The 20,282-nt window shown below is 36.7% G+C and overlaps 1 protein-coding gene across 3 annotated transcripts in view; it reads right to left on the bottom strand.

Annotated features, from left to right (window-relative positions):
* Nucleotides 1–881: 881 nt before the first annotated feature.
* The window catches only part of EYA4 (EYA transcriptional coactivator and phosphatase 4), a 148,462-nt gene continuing 129,061 nt past the window's right edge, over nt 882–20,282 (bottom strand). For all 3 annotated transcript variants that reach the window (XM_027633855.1, XM_027633854.1, XM_027633856.1), the window contains exons 14-20: nt 17,201–17,290; nt 12,519–12,577; nt 12,252–12,412; nt 10,025–10,139; nt 8,147–8,268; nt 7,272–7,372; nt 882–1,472 (exon numbers count right to left, since the gene is read on the bottom strand). In XM_027633855.1, coding sequence (XP_027489656.1) covers nt 1,341–1,472; nt 7,272–7,372; nt 8,147–8,268; nt 10,025–10,139; nt 12,252–12,412; nt 12,519–12,577; nt 17,201–17,290 — 780 coding nt within the window. In that variant the 3' untranslated portion in view covers nt 882–1,340. The remainder of the gene's footprint in view (nt 1,473–7,271; nt 7,373–8,146; nt 8,269–10,024; nt 10,140–12,251; nt 12,413–12,518; nt 12,578–17,200; nt 17,291–20,282) is intronic.

Below are 20,282 nucleotides of genomic sequence, written 5' to 3'. Positions count from 1 at the left end.
AGTCAGATATTCAGTTCTTTGAAAATCAAACCTTGACATTTGTAGAGAAATTAACATGCAAAACCAAACTATTCAGATGTTTTGACTTTCACAGCATTTCTCCTACTACCTCGGCTTTTGGCAACTGAAACAATCCCCCCAAATTTATAAACATATGCAAAATGGTTCCAAATCCACTATTTGTTTGGAAAAAAAGAAAACTAATCAAACAAGTTAACCCTAAACATGCATCTCTTAGAGATAATAACTGACAAACAACGGAAGAGACAACACAACTCCATTTTGAATTTCTGCTTGGTTTTCCTTGAGGATATTTTTATTGGTAATGGATAATGAGGAAGAAGTATTTTTGCACACAAATGAGGAAGTGTTATTTGTCCACACATAAATGCCCTCAATGTAATATTTTTACTTTAGTTCATCACTATGAACATCATCTGCAGGACGCACTGATGGCCATTTAGAGCACTGAGTTTCTCAGCAATGCAAAATAAAGGTAATGCTGTGCTTTTGCCCAGTCAAAGCTTTTAAATAAATGCCCTCAGTATCTTATTTTTATCCTCATATGAAAAGGGAAAAGTTCTGAAATCCACCACAGTTTTAACACAGAGGAAAACCATTTTCTGACTCCCTTTTATCTCACTCTTCTGAAATGGTACTGTTTGCTCAGTGGATGGGTCTGTCTGCTAAGCAGATAGGGCTTTTTTATATTTTGTCCACCCTATTTTTGATATATCTTCCTTTTTGTTCCTAAAACTGAGGAGAAAGCAGATATACAGAACAGTTGTGTTTGTTAACAGACATGTTTTAATCTAAGCCATGGGAAAAAAAAATCTACTGTTACAAGCTGCTTCTTGTGGCTGAAGCACTCTGGTTACCAAGGCTCTGCTACTTGTTATGTTGTTCCAAGATCATAATGTCATGTCTAAGTGTGCTGACAGTCCTGCAATCCCACTCTGGCCTCCCACAGCAGACTGTGGAGGGACTGATTTCTTCAAATGAAGGTCAGTACCTCACTAAGACATGAAGTACAGCTCTCAACGACATTTACAAAGTTTCATGAGGACAATCTTCAACTGGAAAGGCTGCTTGCCCCTCAGTAGCCCAGTCTGTCTCCTAACAACGCATGTCCATAAGAATACTAGCATAATATTAATAAGTGAATTGGCAAGGGAATTTATATGCATACACTGTGTGTCTAGACCATCAAATTTGCGTTTGTTCTGTATTTTGTCCCAAGGACACTGCAACAAAGGTGCTAGTTGTCACTCAGGCTGCATCTGAAGCAAGGCACCTAATGTTCTTGGTGAGGAAGCCTCAGTGCAGAGGGTAGATTCTCTCTAAGGTTGTACCCTGCAAACAGTCTGCAGGTGAGCCAGACTGTACCAGACCACATGCACAGGCTCAGAGTTGCTCCAGGCATGAACCACAAGGGCAGCATGGACATAAGAGTCCAAGGTCACAGTCAGTACCTGTAAGAGACGTGTATGGAGACAGAACAACCACAGACAGAACAACTTACAACACCATATAGTACAGAAAAAAGACATTTCCGAGTGTATTTATTGAGAAATAGTAAAGATGTACATAATTTTACAAGCTTTTAATTTTAATTTACATTTTCTTAAATTAGGTAGGCCCTAATAAACTATAATCTGCTAATACATGACAGAGACCCTTGGCTTCAAATATTCAAAATGCTGCTATTGCTGGGATTTTGGCTTCTGTCACTTCAGCTTCTCTTCAGAGATACTAAATACCATATTCATTTACAACATATGCCTGTTGTCAATCCTTTAAAGCAGAGATGTCTTTTGAACTGAAACCCTGGATCTGGGTACAACCTCATAGCTAAAACCTAGTCTCCCTATCCTGGGTCAAGTCTATATTCTCCATAAACTCTGCAATTCTGATAGAATACAGGACCTCATCCACCCCAAGATGAAGTGTGCTTGTATAGAGGACTTTGATTTGGCCTCATCTCCCTTGTCAGTGCTTGCACTGGAACACACTCCACACTGCTTTAGATGCAAACACTGCTGCTCACACTGGATTCTAATGAAAACAGATCTGGGAGCTAGCTGCCACCTAGATCTTTGTGCAGAATCTCCACAGGCATCTAAAAATAAGCCTATTTTTTAGTTTTTTCTGTTCTCTTTTACTGAACTGCACGGTTTTGTATCTATTTAAGATACCAGTTTGTGACTGCAACCACACAATTTTTGTATTCTGCAAGCTGACTACTCAAATGCCTAATGAACGTTCGTGTTCTGTACTGAGAACTGCTAGAGTATCAGCAAAAGGCGTTATATTCTACACTTCATTTGCCAAAAATACTTGCAAACATGACCTTTGCTCAATCTTGGTTGTTGAGGAGAGGCTGAAGGGAAGGTAGTTTCTGATTAATATGCTTTTGAATTAAAATGCACCCAGTGTCAAAGTGACCAACCTTCCGTTTAATCTTCTTAGGCCCACCTGGAACAGCCTGATGTCTCTGCCTTGTTATTTTCTCCCCTGTATTGTTCATGCAGGAAAATATATCAGACTAATTTCTCCCTACAAGGAATGTTCTACACACTTTTATTTAAAGATATATAGCAATTTTTGCTTAGCAAGAGAGTATTCATGCTCTGAAATTTTGTATTGCGACGGCTTTCGAGCTAAATCCTTGAATTGTCATTGGATTCACATTTTTGTGGATTACTTATTTTTATAATTAACTTCTGTTATGGCAGCACACTGAACTTTGTCATGCTCTGTAAAACTTTCCTCCTTTTCCCTCCATCTCCTCTCTAGAAGTCCAGAATATAAATTGAGCTGCATCCACCACAAAAAGCTAAGCACAACTCCAATGAAGGCACTGCAAACCTTTTGTAAGAACCAACAGTTGTTGCTGGGCCACTTTTTGTTCTTACATCTGATTAGGAAAAGAACACTGAACAAGTAATTTGAGAAATAATATTACTTCATGCATTTAAAGAACACTGTGACTTGTCAAAAAAAAGAAAAAGAAAAAAAAAAGCTAGTTCACCATACCAATTTTTTGGCTTATCATGCTTTTACATTGAGATTTTTATGCAATGCTAGAACTTGAGAAAGGCTTTGAAGTTTTTTCCTATTCCAGTAGAAACACCTTCTCCCACCTGAAACACTACAAAAAGCTGTTAACTACAGCTTTTTATGAAAAAAGTACTTCCAGCACAAATCTGATTAGACAAGTACTGAAAATATAAAGAAGGTATGCATAATTTTTACTTTTTGGACACATAAATCTATCACCCAAATAGCTAGTCTATAGTGATTTTGTATGTGGCAAGTCTCATGTGATGGCTTTAAACTGCCCAGTGATAACAAATTATTGTTAGTTTGTTGTGTGGTGACTTGCATATCCAACTCTAACACAGAGAAGAAATCCCATTATTATGAATTTATAGAAGAGTTTTGCCTTGTACTTTTAGTGGCTCCAGGCTTTCACCAACCAACTAACTGTAATGTAACCTCAACAAAGTTTAAATCAGCAAAGTCACTACCTGGTAACTATGACATATGTTGGCTTCACAGCACAGCGAGGGAAGATTTTCACCTCAGTGCCAACTACTGTGCTTGTGCAGGCATCCCAGAGTTTGCATTTAACACCGTCTCTTGCATACACCTCTTCATGCAGTTCAGTGCACAGACAACCTCAGATGTCTCCATATACAGTCTTAAAAATTGAATAAAGTAGTTTCCATTTTCTGCAATGAGAGACAAACCACCTGCTGTTGTTTCAGAGTGCTCAAGCTGCACGTAGAGCACTAAGGACCTCGTGTACAATATGGATGTTGCTCATTTTCCAAAGATGAAAAATAGCATGTTCAAACTCGCAAGATAATCATTACTGTATGGACCGTAACTTTTAACAGAAATTATGAAAGTTAAGGTGATATGTTTCTCAATATTTCTTTATAAAAATCATCGTTTTATCTTCTCCTCAGATACCTGACATACTATTGAAATTTCTGGTTCCAAAACATTTATGGTTGTCCCTGTGTAGTATTTTGTGCAATCAAAAATGGGTGAGGAAAATCATGCTGACCCAAAACAAAATACATGGAAAGGTGGAACACAATTGAAAAACTACCAAAATGCTACTTTATGTACCAAAGTGGACTATGCTCTTGAAACGGCCAATGTCATTATGCCAGTAATTTCAGCAGCTTGTGTTGATCCTGAATATGCTAAATGGAGCATCGTTTGCACATCTGACTGACTTGAGTTTCTTTAGGAATTTTTCATTCCTAATGGAATTGTGTTTTATTCCCCATCTGGGCTTAACTCCACATTTTCACCTTCCAGTAATGCCACCTGAACACTTTGTCTGCTGGGTGGAACTTTGTTATTTTATACACAGCAGATGTACTCACTGTATGGCTTTCAGTGGGCTTGGTAATTAATGAATATGGCTCTTAGTTCTCTTGTTGGAGAATCAAGAAATGATGCCGAAGGTGTTAAACATTTTTTTTTAACCTTTCAACGTAGCGGTCCCCAATATTAACTTCCCAACGTACTCTTAACTTTTCTCAAACAATCAGTGGAATTATTCAGAATCCAAATAAAAACACGAACTTTCCTTTATTATTTTTTTCTTACTGCAGCAAATACTTAAATGCTTTGGTGCAGCTCTGCTCTTTGATTTCTTTGAATTTCAAATTTGGTCATGTCAAAAATTACCACAAAGGTTTTTCTTTGTTTATCTACAGAGTTTTTAACCAAAATTACATTATAACACACGAACACAATCTTCTCTTTAAGGCACAACACATCATTATGACATTCTGTTTGCCAAACTTATAAAAGAGACAATATTATATAACCCTTTCCCTCCCCTGCACCCCCAAAAGAAAGAAAAATTGCATCCACTTCCAAAATCAGCTGCTAACAAAGTCACAGTAAATTATTTTCATCAATAATTTACACAAATTACAGGTCTAGACAGGATTGTCATTATACAGTCTGAGTGCATTCCAATTCAGATTTTCTGGGTTAGGTAGGCTAAAGTCTGGTTCAAACCTCAGTGCTGAGAATATATCCCATTTTGAGGAATGTTGTTGAACACCACCTTGTTGGCTGGAAAACGCATTTTGGTGCTTTGCCAGTTTGAGTCCTTTGTTCACTCCTGTCAGGGCTCACTTGGTGTGTACCAGCAACCTCCACAGTTTTAATTCATTTAAAAATGTTGCATATATAAGACCATAGAGCTTCCTTATGTAGCACTAATGTTTTAACTTCATTCAGCAATCTGAATTCTTCAATTTGGAATTTTTAATTCCAAATATTTCTTCCCTTCTTAAGACAATTCATATGTGTAAAGCCAGAGGCATTGAATCACACATAAAAATTCAGTGTACTTGAAATATATATATAAAAAAAAGGATCGCCAACTTTAGAACACAGTTACAAATACTCTAGTTCCAGTGCTTGATGGAGAGCCAAGAGGTCCGAATGACTGGATATCCTCCAGAAAGGCATGTTGTGCTGTGTTTGTTAGAGGAGGGAAAAAGTCAGGAAAGATGAACACCGTGATACAGGGTGGTATATGACACACGAGGCTAGTTAGATTACCACCATGTATTTTACATCACTGTTTCTGGATTGATTTTTGGTATTAAAGTACTGACAAAAATCAGACCAAAATAGATCTGAGCTTAATAGCTCAACTGAAGTTAAAATAATTAGATAGTCTTTCTTAATAGTTTCTTTGGAAACAGCCTGTTACTTATTAAGAGCTACTTGCTTAATGTTAGCATGCAAACCCATACAAAGGAGCATTAATAGGAAATGCCTTTCTGCTCCACTTATTTGACTGCAAAATACTGAATGATCACTTAAAGGGCTATAAGACTTCCATTAAAAAAGGCTTCTCACTCAACACTTTGAAACAGCGTTGAATTACATTTTTTCTCCATCTAGGGGAAAAAGAAATCTTTTTTGATACGAAAATAACACACTTCTGGTTTAAGAAAAGATAATTTGTGTTGGAGAAAGCATCAGGATCTGAGAGGTGCAAGTATATGCACTATTCTCCTTCAACAATTCATCAGCATATTAAAAAACCCCATACTTTCATGTTGAGTTCAGATCTATTTGTAATGTGCCATATTCATCCCTCTCTCTGAATTCTGCACCTATCCATGCAATATAGTCAACATAAGAAAAAAAGCATGCCAAACTGGAAAACACACCATCAAACCACCATCGTTTAGCACAAATTATAAAAGACCCATCACCAATACTGTACCTATATTAAGGAACCATTTGGAATGAGCATTTTGGTTATTTTCATTTTCTTTCCATTCCAACTACAACACTATAAGGGTACTTTATTTTGCTACTCCTAGCTTAAGGATATTTACATCACTTGTCCTGTACAGACATTGTCAGGCAAAAATTACAGTTTCTGCACACTTCTAGGGGTTATACTAGAAAGCATGGCACAAATTACTGATTTTATCTGTTTCTGAACATTGAAAATTTTTCTGCTGAAATTAGACTTGAATTATCATCATAAGAAAATTGAATATTTATAAGGAAAGAGTTCTTTTTTCAGAACCACAGATTTGGTACACAATCTCTATGTTGTGTTCTTTTTCCTTTAGCAGATACATCTCCCTTGAAGCAAATTATATGTTTATCATATTTACTCCGGTAAATTATGGATCTTCATCTATGTTAGCAAAAAATTTGCACAGTCCTTTACATGTTTTTCCACATTCTCTGTAATACTTCTCTTGAAACATCCCTGATTTCAATATTTAGAGAAAAACACCACCCAATCATCGTGTTATAGCCCTTTCTATCTCTTCTGCTTATCTTTTGATTTGCTTGAAGCTAGTCAGACATTTTTGCTGCAATATTTCTTCATTTATTTTAAAAATAATTTTGTGGGGTTTTAATTTCTTTCCAAAGCCAAGTGAAGCAAATGCTAGAATCCAAATGGTTCATTTACTCTAGTTTTGATCTCATCATGCTCTTGCTGCCTTGCATCTGTGGACTGAAATTATTTGTCATTTTGTGCAACACTGATAGAAATGCAAACAGAAAGGCTTGCATTAGTAGCTATGTATCACACCAACATTTCAGAAGACAGGTTACCTTTTTTGCTGCCTGTTCTTCTTCTACACCATCCCCAATTACAACATATACTACTTTTCTGCCAAACCTTTGCATTATTCGTTCAAAGCAACTTTCTTTTCCTGGAAGATAAATGAGATAAGAGTTCAGAGTGAAGTTACCTGATTAGCTGCATGTTCCTCATCTCGGCCATCTCCAATCACAACATAAGTTATGTTAGTGCCAAATCTGGACACTATACGCTCAAAACAGCTCTCTTTGCCTGAAAAACAAGGCACTATTTATTCAAAATATCAAGTGAATTACAGTGAAGCCTTACAAAGGATTTTTGAAGTGGTAAGACATTGTTACTACTACTTTTGAAAGGTTCCCAGCCTTAGAGCCAAATCGGGTAAGTAGTAATGAATTCCCTTATTGACACTAAGCTGTTTCAGGTAAAGATAAATTTATTAATTATTACAGGAAAGCCACTAAGGTAAAAGAATTAGCAACTCTGCAAAAATTAATAGGTTAGTGAATTAAACCATACATTTACAAACCATAATACACAAAAGGCACACAGTTATGAACAGAATATGGAAGTGATCTTCTGGCATCCACCAATGCAGCTTCTGTTAGTAATAGTTTTCATCACCATCTCTGACGTATTATGCCTCGGGAAAAAGTTTGTGGAGCTGTGGCCTTACTTACATAGAGCTGAATGTCACAGCAGAGGTTATTTTAACAAAAGTTCTGCTCAGGTTTGAATTCACAGAACACTTTTCTTCATGGTTTTCTGCACGTTTTTTGTTTTCTCCACCATACTGAGGAATTTCTGAGGCTTTTAATCTGTATATTTATTCCTTCAGGCATCATTTAAAATAGGGCAACTTTGGAATTCTTCAACATAAAGATATCTCAATATATGCAACGTCTAAATCTTATAACTAAAACTGCTAAGTGTCAAGGAAGTGTTTTGGAATCCATCCATTTATGGCAAAAAAAAAATATTGGTAATGCAGTGTAGTGAGAATGAATGAAAGAATAATTTTCTTACCTATTTTGGTTGCACTGTAAATATTTTCAATAGGAAAAGCTCCTCCTAAACTGTATAGTAGAACTTTTGCAAGTGCTGGGATAAGCTGGGTCGTTGTTACCAACACGTTTACACAATTACTCCTAAAATGAGAGAAACAGTTTAAGTTTAAATAGTTTAGAAACAGTATCCAAATGCTGATGAAATGAACTAGCTGTGAAGAGCATATCCAGATTTCCTCAACACTGACTTTCACTCACACAGTAGTGCCGCTCAGCACCGTCACTTACAGAAAAAGGTACATAAAGCTTTGGAAAAAATCCTTTAAAAAATATGCAGGGCCTAATTTTTGTAGGAAGTATTCCACAGTGGTTTATAGAAAACAAGTCCTTGAAGATGGGTCCACTAAAACAGACATTTAAGACTACCAACTACCTCCAAAAAGAGGTATTTTAATGCTTTGAAAGCACAATTTTCATGCTGGCAATTAACTGGCAGTAGCCATCAGCAGTATAAAGGAGTTAAGAGAACACAAAACCATTTTTTGTTACTCTTTAAGGGAAATAAACAGCCAATACACATTTCGCCATAATGACATTACTTCCTTCATGTTTCAAGAGTAGGAATATTTCTAAGAAGGAGGATAATCATGGTAATAAGCTGGCATCAAACGGCAAGGATGGAAACTTGAATGGAGAAGTTGTGCTAGCAGCTATACAGTAGAAAACTCAGAGCCAGGCTACTTTAGGCACTGACAGGCTGGAACATGAGCATGACCATGGCATGGCTGGAGTTGAGAGCAAATAATTGTGATTTTTCCTTCTGGCATTTCCACAAATTCCAAGCAAGACCTTAGGCTACTATTTCTGACTTAAGGTATCTCAATTTCCTGTCAATAATGTAAGTAATGTTTAGCTGATTCATGAGTAGCTTCCAAAGATTTACAGTTGTACAGTTCTTTGAAGACAAGACAAAAGACTATTCTTTAACAATAAGGAGTAACTGATAACAGTTTTCCAGACTCATCCACCCGTGCTCAACTGCCTTCATTACCAAAAGTCTTTCTGAAGACTAACGATTTGGAAAGGAATGCAGAGCTAAACACAGCTTAAACAATCACAATTTTTTTACTTTTCTCCTGATGTGCTTAGGACACTGTTAAATAACAATTAAAAGATAAACATATTGCAAAACTTGTTACATTGAAAATAAGATTTTCATGTCTTGCCAAGTTTGTCTTTCCACTTGATGCTAAGTCCTCTCCCAGACATGTTCAGAAGGCAAGATGACTTAATGTTTTTCTTTTTTATGGTTTAAACCCAGGATTTTTTAGGATTTCTGGTAAGATACATGTTGCATGGTTGATTAAGCAGCAGCAGTGTTCATACTTTCATTGTTTCAAAGAACAGTACATTTTATGTCTCATTACTAGGAACCCAGATTTTAACTCAGTTAAAAGAAATTTTTGCTCTTCTGAAAACTTAAGGTATATGTTAATATATACTGATTTGCTTGGAAGGACAGAAGGAAAATGTTCTTGTGTTCTGGTATTTATACAGTATTCAGGTAGCACTGTGAAAAAGCACAAACATTGAAGGACAGAACAATCTGGAATTCAGAGAATGCTGTCCACAAGATAATAAATTAAAGGTTGGTTCAGAATTCTACAACACACTTTCAATGTACACCTATTTTAGAAGACATTTCATACTATCTTTAGTAAATGGTGGAATCACTTAAAATGAAACCACTTTCCACTTTTCCCATGTCATATTCCAAAGCCGTAGTACATCTGTTCTGTTCTTTAAAGGCACTCATTTACTGTAAGCTAAAATGCAGAAAATAGCCATTACATATCCAAAACTAGAACCTTTTTTTACAGTAGACTCAGATACATACCTTGTGCTGATAATTGATAATGATTTAAGTGCATTTGTTAGCCAGGAGTCTGTCAAAGCTTCAATCTCTGCTCTTAATTGCAACCATGCATCTCTTTTAGCGGGACCCAGGAGTCCTTTTATGTAAAAGAGAAAGAAAAATAGAATTAAATTATGTATTAGCTGGAATGTATTGGGGTTTATGGTAATTGTTTATATTTTAAATTCCACTAGAACTTGAACAAATATCAAAGAGAAAATCTATCGTCTTCAACCATCAGTAAATCTTTGGTTTTATTTGTACTTCACTGCATCAAACAATGTCAGAGAATATTTTAGATACTAATAATTAGTTTGATTTTTTCATCTATTCAGGTTGCTTTACTGTATTTCAAAGTATACCTTTCAGAAATACATATTTTTTAAACCAACTCCTCACATGTATCTTACTCTCAAATTATCAGAGGCAGTGACAAGAAGATCCATGTCATCAGGGTCACAGGCAGAGACAGTCACAAAAGAAGGTACTTTAGAATAAACTGGCCTTTGCAGTATCTGCATATGTTTAAAACTGCCCTGCTTATGACTGTATATAGGTGAACCGCAGGTTACACATATGAAAATACATTTGTTTGCTGATGGTTTGGTCTTCATGTCCTATTGTAGTTAGTAATGATAGCTCCTTCTATAGCATTTACAGCCCTGGAACAGCTGCACATCTTATGTTCTCAGATCTCAGTCTTTAAAAGCTCAAAATCTCTTTTTGTGTATAAATTGTAAGATATTTAAAAATACCCAGCCTATTGAACGTTGAGACATGAATTCTGTGGAACCAAGATATTTTAAAATTAGATTTCGTCCTGGAAGAACAAGGAAGCAGGCTTCATGCCCTTTAGTATCCCTCTTCTAACACCCTATGTTCCCAAGAAATGGTGATGACTGTCTTCAAAAATCTGAAATGAAGCAACCTAAAAATATATAGATTAGTCTAGCCTTCTGTTGCCTTCTAGCCACTATTCTGAAATAAACAGATAAATACGTGATAAGTAGGTTATTAAAAAGGCTAAGAAGTAGAGGATGAATGAATAAACTTGCCCACTAAGGATGAATTATATTTCAGAAGCAGGATTTCTGGGAGTACAATGCATCATGTATCTGCATTCTGCCTTTGCAATGATTGTTCCTCTTAGTGCAATTCCTTATGTTGTGCTCTTGGACTTGAGCTCTTACCAGTGTAAAAGGTTTTATGAAATGCAACAGCTTTAAAATCTTAGATGCATTAAGAGATATAAGAAAACCCAGTAAATGTTTGGTTAATACTGGTTCAAGAATTATTAGCATACAAAAACTATTCATGACACCAATAAAGGGCAAGGGAGGGCAAGTGAAAGACAGACCTCTACTACCACCCTTTGGTCCTATTGCTTCATCCTTTGGCATGTAAAAACTCTGAACTACTAAGAGTGAAAATACATGACTGTGGCAATTATTGAAGACTTCTAAGTATTCCTTGTTCTCACAGTCTCTTTTTGAATGGATCAGTTGACATATTCACCTCCTCAGAAGAGGGCTGGTTGTCTCTGCAAGTCACAGGACTCTCCACAACAGATTCTTTTGGTACTGCTGCTCAGTTACTACATGTCTACTGGTAAGGACATGAGCAAGTCCATGAAGTAAAACAGTAACAGGAAAGCTCTTGGCCCAAATGAGACTTGGACTTATTGAGAACACAACTGTGTAAGCTACAGAGTCAACAAAAGGGGCTATTGGCATGGCAGTGCTAAAATTTTCTTGAATCCACTGGTGAAAACAGACTAGCAGGTACCCAGCAGAGTTCAGGAGACTGTGTGTTGCTACCAACTAGATCGTGAAAATGTAGGATGGAAATGGCCATCCACAACCAATTTGTGCTGTGGAAACTATACAACATCTTTCCTAGAGGCAGTGTATTTGAGATAGAATAAGTGGTTCAACCAATCAGTACAGTAAGAATACCTGGGTCTAAAGCAGGAAGATGGGCTCTGTTGGAACCAAATGAAAGCCTACTTGGTTTTTCCAACTCTTTCTCCTGCACAACAGCATAACACTGACTTTGCTGTTCCAGTCAGTAGCTTTCAACAGCCCATGGTCCAGTTACATCACTTTCCATTCCCTCAGTGGCTTCCCAGGCACATTCACTTGGTAGGAGTTCATCACCATGCAGTTTAGACTGATCAGCAGTCTAAGTTCATTTTGACAATTAAACTCACCTCCTATGTTGTTCTTGTAAGTATTATACAACTCTTTTACTCTTCTGTAACGGAAAGCCAGCTTCCTCATCCAGTCAACCCCTCCTCTTACACCTGTTGGCAGACAAAGGTTTGCACTACTTGCAGCTGCATGGAAGCCATCAGTTGCAAAACTGTAGGTACTGCAAACACCCAAAATACAGTAAAAATAAATACAATGTATTCCTGTAAATGCTCAAATTATTTAATCTTTGAAAATAAAAAAAACAAACAAATGCTGTATCTTACCTTAGGTCTTGTCCATTATCATCAGAAGAAACATCATCTATATGAACTTGATCACACTCCTGTTGAAAACAAACAAACAAACCCAAATGATAAGTTATCTTATGAAAGAGTGTAATCACCATTCCTGGAAGTCTTCAAAAGGCATGGGGATGTGGCACTTGAGGATATGGTTTAGTGCTGAACATGGTGGGCTAGGTTAACGGTGGGCTGGTTAGACTAGATGATATTAGAAGTCTTTTCCAACCTTAATGATTCTATGATTCTATCCTCACCACAGGCTTAGTACAGATGTTGAAGAAAGGACCGGTGCAGTGCACCAACTACACCAGAAGATGGCAGAGTGGGTACACTCACAGCTTCCTATCACCATCGTCTTTAAAATAATAAAACCTTCAACTCCTACATAGTGTACATTACTAGTTAAAACGGGCCTTTAGAAAAGCAATATGCAATTTTGGTGTAATTTTAGATTATTTTAATTGTAAACCCCCAACAATTGCAAGTCTCATTAATAGTCTCCTTAGTATACCAATACTTAAAAATCACCTAAATCAGATTTTCCCACTCCCTAAAAGCTAATGATAATGAACCTCAACAGGCATATGACTTATGTTAAGTAGTTTGGACATGTATCAGGTTCTTTTATTAATTTATGCAAGTGCCTTTTGCTGGGAAATCACAGATAATCATCAATCCTCAAGAACTTCATTATTTCCTGGTTTTGGAAGGGATGGAAGCAACATGAGGGAACTGAGGTACACTAGAAAACTGAACTCCCCTCCAAGATGGTTTTATAATTGGACAGCTATCAAATATCCGTATCTGAACAGTGGTTATAGCAGAAAGGTAAGAAAATGTGGGGGAAGCACAGTAAATAAATAAGTCAAGCCATCATGCATCATATTAACTGTTTTCAGCAGCTGTTTGAACTAACATCTTAACCCAAAGACACACCTGAAATTCAATGTCCAGAGATTTTACTTTGCTGTATGTAATTTTTTAATATTTAAAACAGTTATTGTTAACATAGTTCTAATATGTTTTAAGGAAAAGTTCAAGGATGTATTTAAAAATTACTCCCCAATTAATACTTTCCAATAATTTACTCTCCTTACTTAGGCAAAATGAGATTGAGCTTTCAAAATCCACAGCTCTATGCCTCAAAGAAAGAGTTGTTTGAGTCATCTATGTCAAATAAAGTTGCTGACAAGCAGCACTTAATTCAAGCTCTCTGTGACATGCAAGAAGACACAGTTCTAAGTTTCCAGTCTCTGTCTCATAAGAGTGCTAAGTTGTACAGATAAAGGATAAGTCTGAGCAGAGGAGTTATTTCCAAATGTGTATGCCACAAGTTCCTAGAGCATGAGTTGGGGAAATTAACATTTCATCTGTTTTGTCTGCTTTGCAATGAACGAAAACTTAACAGATTTTACCCATGTGAAGTAAGTTGTTAAAAAAAATATTAGCAGTTTTTAAATAAAATAAATGTATATGATTTCATTTTCAAATACGTACTTTCATTTCATCATACAAGCAATCATAATTTAAAATATTGAGTCAAAGCTAAAAAAATGAGTTACCACACTCTGCTCATCTGGCTGAGTCCATTAAGACAGGTATGACAGAGATGTGTTCAAGGAACAGAAGTGAAGCATTCTTTTCCTCACTGGAGAAATAAAATTTTTTTGGTTTTGTTTGAGGAGATTATCTTGAGTTGTAGAATATTTTAAAGAAGCTGCTCTGGGATTTAAATAGTAGATGAAAAGAGAAAGTAAAGGGGAAGGGACAGTTGAAATAAAAGATTGATTCCTTTATCCTTATTTATTATTTACACTCTAGAAAAAAAATGCAACTATGCTTCACCCCGTGTAGCACAGGAACTCAAAAATCAAGACAAAAAGCCCCACTCTTTATTTTGCAGTATCTAGCTTCCTAATCACCTTCACAGGTTTCCCTGGAACTAGCGAAAGTTTAAAAGTTTAAAAATAATTTCTGTGGATTTGAAGGTGTACTATTAAATGAAGGACACACAAAAGCCTTGATGGATAAGTCAGTTTGGATTTTGTCAATCCTTTCAGCTACATTGTTCCAGCCTTGAAAATTTCAGATAACTGTTCTGCTGATAATTTCATTATTAAATTAAATATCAGTGGGTGGCAAAGGCTCAGCTGTTTTTTTTTTTTTTTTGGTTGTTTCACAGTTTGTTCATTGTGATTCTGTGATTGACTCCAGGAATAGGAGGGTACCATGCAGTTTTCAGATTACTTGTCCCTTGAAGAAGGTTGTTAAGCATACAGGAGACCAATCCCAACAGCACTCTCCAGCTTACTCCTTTTCTCCCTTCATCTTCTTCTCTCAGCATACTGGCAACTTACATTTGCTGAGCAGCAAATAACTCCTGTGCTCACAACTCCTTGCTTTTGTTTACTTTGTTTTCTTGTTTACTTACTACTTCAACTGTTTACCTTTTACAAGTTCACTTGTGTCAAAAAAACGTGCCATAAAAAAAAGAAAAAGCAGATGGGTTGAGCAGATTTGAGATAGTTCTCTACTTTTTCTCAAAAGAAACAGGAAACTGGTAGCACAACACATCATCTCCCCATAACACCAAACAGTTATGGGGAGGAAGGAAAGAAAGCAAGCTCTCTGACACTGTAAATGTTAAAGTAAAATACTTTTCACATCAGTTGCAGTACTGGTTAAGCTCAAGTCACAGTGGCTCATTGTCAGTGCAAGGTCAAAACATGAAAACATGCATGAGTTGTATGCATACAACTCAGTACATGAACTCTGGAATTTTATAAGAGAGGTATATTTTGGTAATTTTATAAGAGTTGGTTTTGAAACAAAGATTAATTCTGGGCTATAAAATGTTTAATTTCTTATAGGAGCTGTGATTATTGATTGCACATAGAAACTGTTTTTAATCAAATCAAACTGACTGAGTTACGAGACTCTCCAAGATAGTCCCCAAGTACTACTTTTTGATTTATCTACAACTGGAAACTATTTGGATACTGCTCAAGCTATGGAATGAGCTGGTGCATGAGTTTTTGGACAGGATATTAAAGGCTCCTGATGAAGACTATCCAAAATGTGATGATCCACCTATGAAAGCTGAACCTGTGATTTGTAAAGAAAATAAAAAATGAGAGAAAGGTAGGAAGCTTCAATAGCCATAAGCAAGAATAAAGAGGGATGGAAGGAGGGCAAAGCTCCATTTTTGCTGAACTCCTCCACTCGAACTCAGCACAAGATTGAAGAACTCTGGGTATATTCTACCAAATTGCTTAAAATTCATTCGTGTTGCATGAAATCTGAATGCACAGGGGCAAAGGTCTGCTAAAGAGAAACTGAAGAAATGCTTTGGAAAATTTATTTGGTGTCTCTCTCTGGTACAGGGCACCAGAAGAACATTCACCAAATACACTTGCACTGTCAAGGGATGACTCACTAGGACTGCAATAAAACACTGGGAAAGGCATGTCCAGGGCTTTATTTCTTAGGTTTCTGCTGCTGGAAGGAGGAAGTGCAGCTCAGGTGTGGGGTGAAGTAGATTCTAGTTTCTTGACTTAAAAAGATCTAAGAATAGATGAGGTCTACAAGGGGTAGCAAAGGCAACCACACACTGGTACCTTCTGCTTTTCTTACTGCCTACAGTTGTTGAAGGAACAAAAGACACACTGAAAAAATCAACATCCCAGGGGATGAAAAAATCTCACTTATTTTTTCTATTCTCTCACCAGAGACCTTCCTCTGGGATTCTGAACAAAACCTCCAAGTCTTCCAGCTGCCATTAGTGGCAAATATCTGTCCACAGAGGGAAATCTGGGATCCCCTTTGAATAAGAATACAACTGTTTTAGACCAGGGGAAGGTCTGAAAAGCCCATAGTTTAATCTGAAAACTGCTTTTCACCCTGTCTCTTGATGCGCATGGTTATAAGACTATCATTTTCCACGCTAACAGATCCAGACTCCCAGAGTGAAATAAAAAACCTGTGAAGCCCAGCTGATGAGCGTGCTTCCCAGACCACTGTCCCTGCAGTAGTCCATCCATGTGCTTCTGACAGGTAATCTGTCCACAGCAGGTACTCCCTAGGGAGAGGTCTTTTCTGACCAGTTGCCAAACTGTACACCCCGGGTATACTGTGACAACACATGTGGTTGCCTGGTTACCTTGGGAAAAGACATCATCGATGAATACATTATAGTCCCAGCTCTCTGATGCTGCAGTCTTTTGAGGTAAATGAAGAATATTCTCCATTTGAACAAGAAATGGGGGCCTGTGGCTAAAAGGCTACTCAGGTATGTCAAGAGAAGAACACAGACTCTTGTGATCAGATGATGGCACCCACTGAAAGTGAATATAAAGAATTTCAAGAGAAGAACGTGAGGTACATATGTTCCCCTCCTGGAGATGACAGCAGACAGCTGAAAAGATGGCTATACGACATAGAAAGGAATGGGTAGTTTGCAGATTGTCTCTCTCATTGAGTTTCATGGAAGGACTCTGGTGCCACAGGAAGTCAGTGCCACCTGGCTAACCTCTCTCTGATTAGAGTAGGACCAACCTAAAGACTACAGAGGCAATAAATGTCACACACAATAAACAGTAATGCACAGCAAATCCACCATGTTAACAAAACAGGAGCAATGGTGTTTACGTTCCTTTGATTCTTACCTCTAAATCATTAAAAAATAAATGTGTGTCAGCAAGATTAAAAATCATTTCTTCCATTCTCAGTCCAAGCGTCACTGCCATTGGCGGATCCTTAAAAAACAGAAAGCAAGGTTAACCACTTACACACTTGTAAGTTAATGTCAGAACTACTTTAAAAATTGCTGTATTCAAAGTATTTTGAAAAATTAACACAGTAAGAAATTTCTCTGAAATCCTTTCAGTATTAAGCTACTTTAATATGATACTGTAAGAAGAGATTGCTAAACCTGTGCGAGAAAATCTGGGGATTTTCAACAGCTGGATGTTGAAAAATCAAGCTTTTTGAAAGTTGAGGAATTTACAACCTGGCTGAACTGACAGGAAAAAACCTGGTGGCCATAAACATACAGATAAACAAGTATAAAGAAGGCTGGAAACAGGGAAGGAACTTTTCACTAAAGAAGTATGTAGGAAAAATATGGTGATAGGAAGGTGTGACTTAAGTGGCCTTTTCCATTTCTAATGTCTCTGCTTTATAAAAATACAAAAGATAGTCTGAACCTATGTCCATTTCCCCAAATTCAGTTTCACTTTGGATAAATCATCACAGCCTTGGCTATACTTAGATCTACATTGCTTCTTTCCCACACTTTCTTCCACTCCAGTATGTAGCTTCAAACCTTGCACTTGATCCTTCTCTGTTTCTGTATTTCCCATTCTTCCATGAAGGCACTCAGTGATGAATTTCTGGTCTTTCCTTTATGATTTTACTGCAGCTATTCATTCAACAAAGTGCCTACAATCTATGGCACGATTCTTTAGCTGGCCCACAGGAATGGGAAATGTAGGTTTGTAAGTTTGTTTGTTTGCTACAGATCACCTATTCATTTCTGTAGAAATACTGGATTCTTGTCCCTGGATGAGATTCATTCAAAATGTCCCATTTGTTCGTGCGTTGACTTTCACACTATCAAACTGCTCTATCTCAGCAAGAGATCACAAACCTACCGATCTGCAATAACACTATCTGAGAGCATTAAGTGTGTAGTAAATGTAAGGTAACTAATTTAACTTTTCTAGGTTTGCTAGGACATAGTAAAGCAAATTTGCATTACTTTACATTTGTTTTAGAATAATAGTTCCTGGTGCTTTGCTGACATCTGGTAATTAGTTTGATTACTGTCTTAATTATCTGCCTGAGCTTGTGGTGTTAACTTTTTAATGCTTAATGTACTGCAATGGACTTTCAAAATACATGTGATCCTCTTATTAAAATATGAAAAAAAAAGACTATATTCCATAATTTAAACTTTGATTGACACTATCAAATTTTCAGAAATTCCTTCTTAAATACCTTGAGATTTAAAGTCTAAAAGTTTACCAGCATGTAGCAACAAAATCACACAAAACCTCAGATGATCATTTGTTAGCATTTGGATCAAAGGCTTCCCAACCAAGCTCAGACACCCACTACTCCAGGGCTTCACAGTGACAGAATAAAATATGGCTTCTGCACTCAAGCACTTAATAACTAATGGTAAAATCTAAAACACAGACATATTTTGACTCTTGCTCACAAAAAAGTCATACCTGAAGGGGAGAACAGTATTCAAGAAATTGTAATGATCCAAAGTTAGATCCAATACTTTCAGCAAAAGGAAATATTTTTATGTTGACCCTTGAACTGGTCTAGACTACCTTTCAGAAGTAAAAACCAAATGCAGTGCCCAGTAACAGAACTTCATCCCCTCTGTCTTCTGCAGTCATATTTACTGGATTTGAAAATCACATGGCTAAAGGCAGCAGCAAGTGCAAAGGTCAGTTTTCCAAGAGGATGATCAAGGAACACACATTAACAGATTTGTAAAACTCATGTTAGGTACTTAGAACACAAATAATCAAAATACCCCAGACTCATGAGATTCCTCATCAAGCCATGATGTTTTTATCAAAATGTCATCACATATAAACATGTGTTTGCATTTTTCTTTTTCTGTGTACAGTTAATTATAGATTTTTCTTCCTAGATAAAATACAGTAGAGACTATTTGCAATATGCTTCTTTGCCTCAACCTACAAACACTAAGGCATGTGCATAACTTTATGAACAGGTGGTAATTCATTATTATTTATGTAAGTTACTCACTGGAGTGCGTCCAAAGCTGTAATCTCACTTTTGATTATCATCCCTGTTTTTACCCCTTTCTGGGTAGAAGCAGACTCGCATGTGGAAATTTGCTGTAATGTATTCCATTATAATGCAATTTGTTTTTACAGAAACTACCACCTATGTATGACAATTTCCTGCCTTGCATATTATAGTTGAAAGACATTAAATGTGACAAAGCTTTTATGATTTTCTTATTAATAGTAGTTTTGTAACCAACTCTGCCTGACTTTATTACTATTAATATTATATTTCCTATGTTCCTGTTTTGACAAAGGTATGAGAAGGATATTGCAAGGTACTACATGAAAAACAAAATAAAGTAAAAATAATTCATTTCAGCTTAGCACAAAATCGATATGGGATCTCCCCATAACAACTTCTGCTAAGGAGAGTCACTGGAATTGAATTCTCAAGGCATGAACAATTTTTCCCTTAATAAATTGACCAAAACTTGCACTGCAACTGTTTAACAGGAATTACACATCATGTTCCAGCTCTTGCCATGTTAAGTTATTTTCTTCACATATAAAATAGGCAAAAAAAAGAAGATTTGTCAGGGTCTTGTGGTTTTATGCTGTTTGCACAACGTGGAGGAACATCACAATCATCGTTTTACAGTCTTTCAACTTGAAGCAGAACTTACAGACTGATTCAAGTGGCACAAAGGACTGAGTGTTAAAAAGAAAGCAAGAAACTTGCAGCTGATACAGATTTTAGCACAGCAAATTGGAAAACTTAATAAGAGGCAGACTGAACTTCTGCCAAAATAGTATTTTCAGCTACTCTGCACAAGCACACACAAAAGAGGAAACAATGATTTAAAAAAAACCCCAAACAAATCTGGAAGTTTTCCCCAGATAATTTGTAGAATAAAGAACAACTCTTTGGCCCTCAGAGGCATGATGTTAGCCAGATATCATTAGTGTGTAGAAA

The sequence above is a fragment of the Corapipo altera genome, unplaced genomic scaffold (assembly GCF_003945725.1).
Source record: "Corapipo altera isolate COAL_440 unplaced genomic scaffold, ASM394572v1 2b, whole genome shotgun sequence".
In the NCBI taxonomy this organism is placed as follows: domain Eukaryota; kingdom Metazoa; phylum Chordata; class Aves; order Passeriformes; family Pipridae; genus Corapipo; species Corapipo altera.
This window is presented reverse-complemented; position numbering and strand designations above follow the sequence as displayed.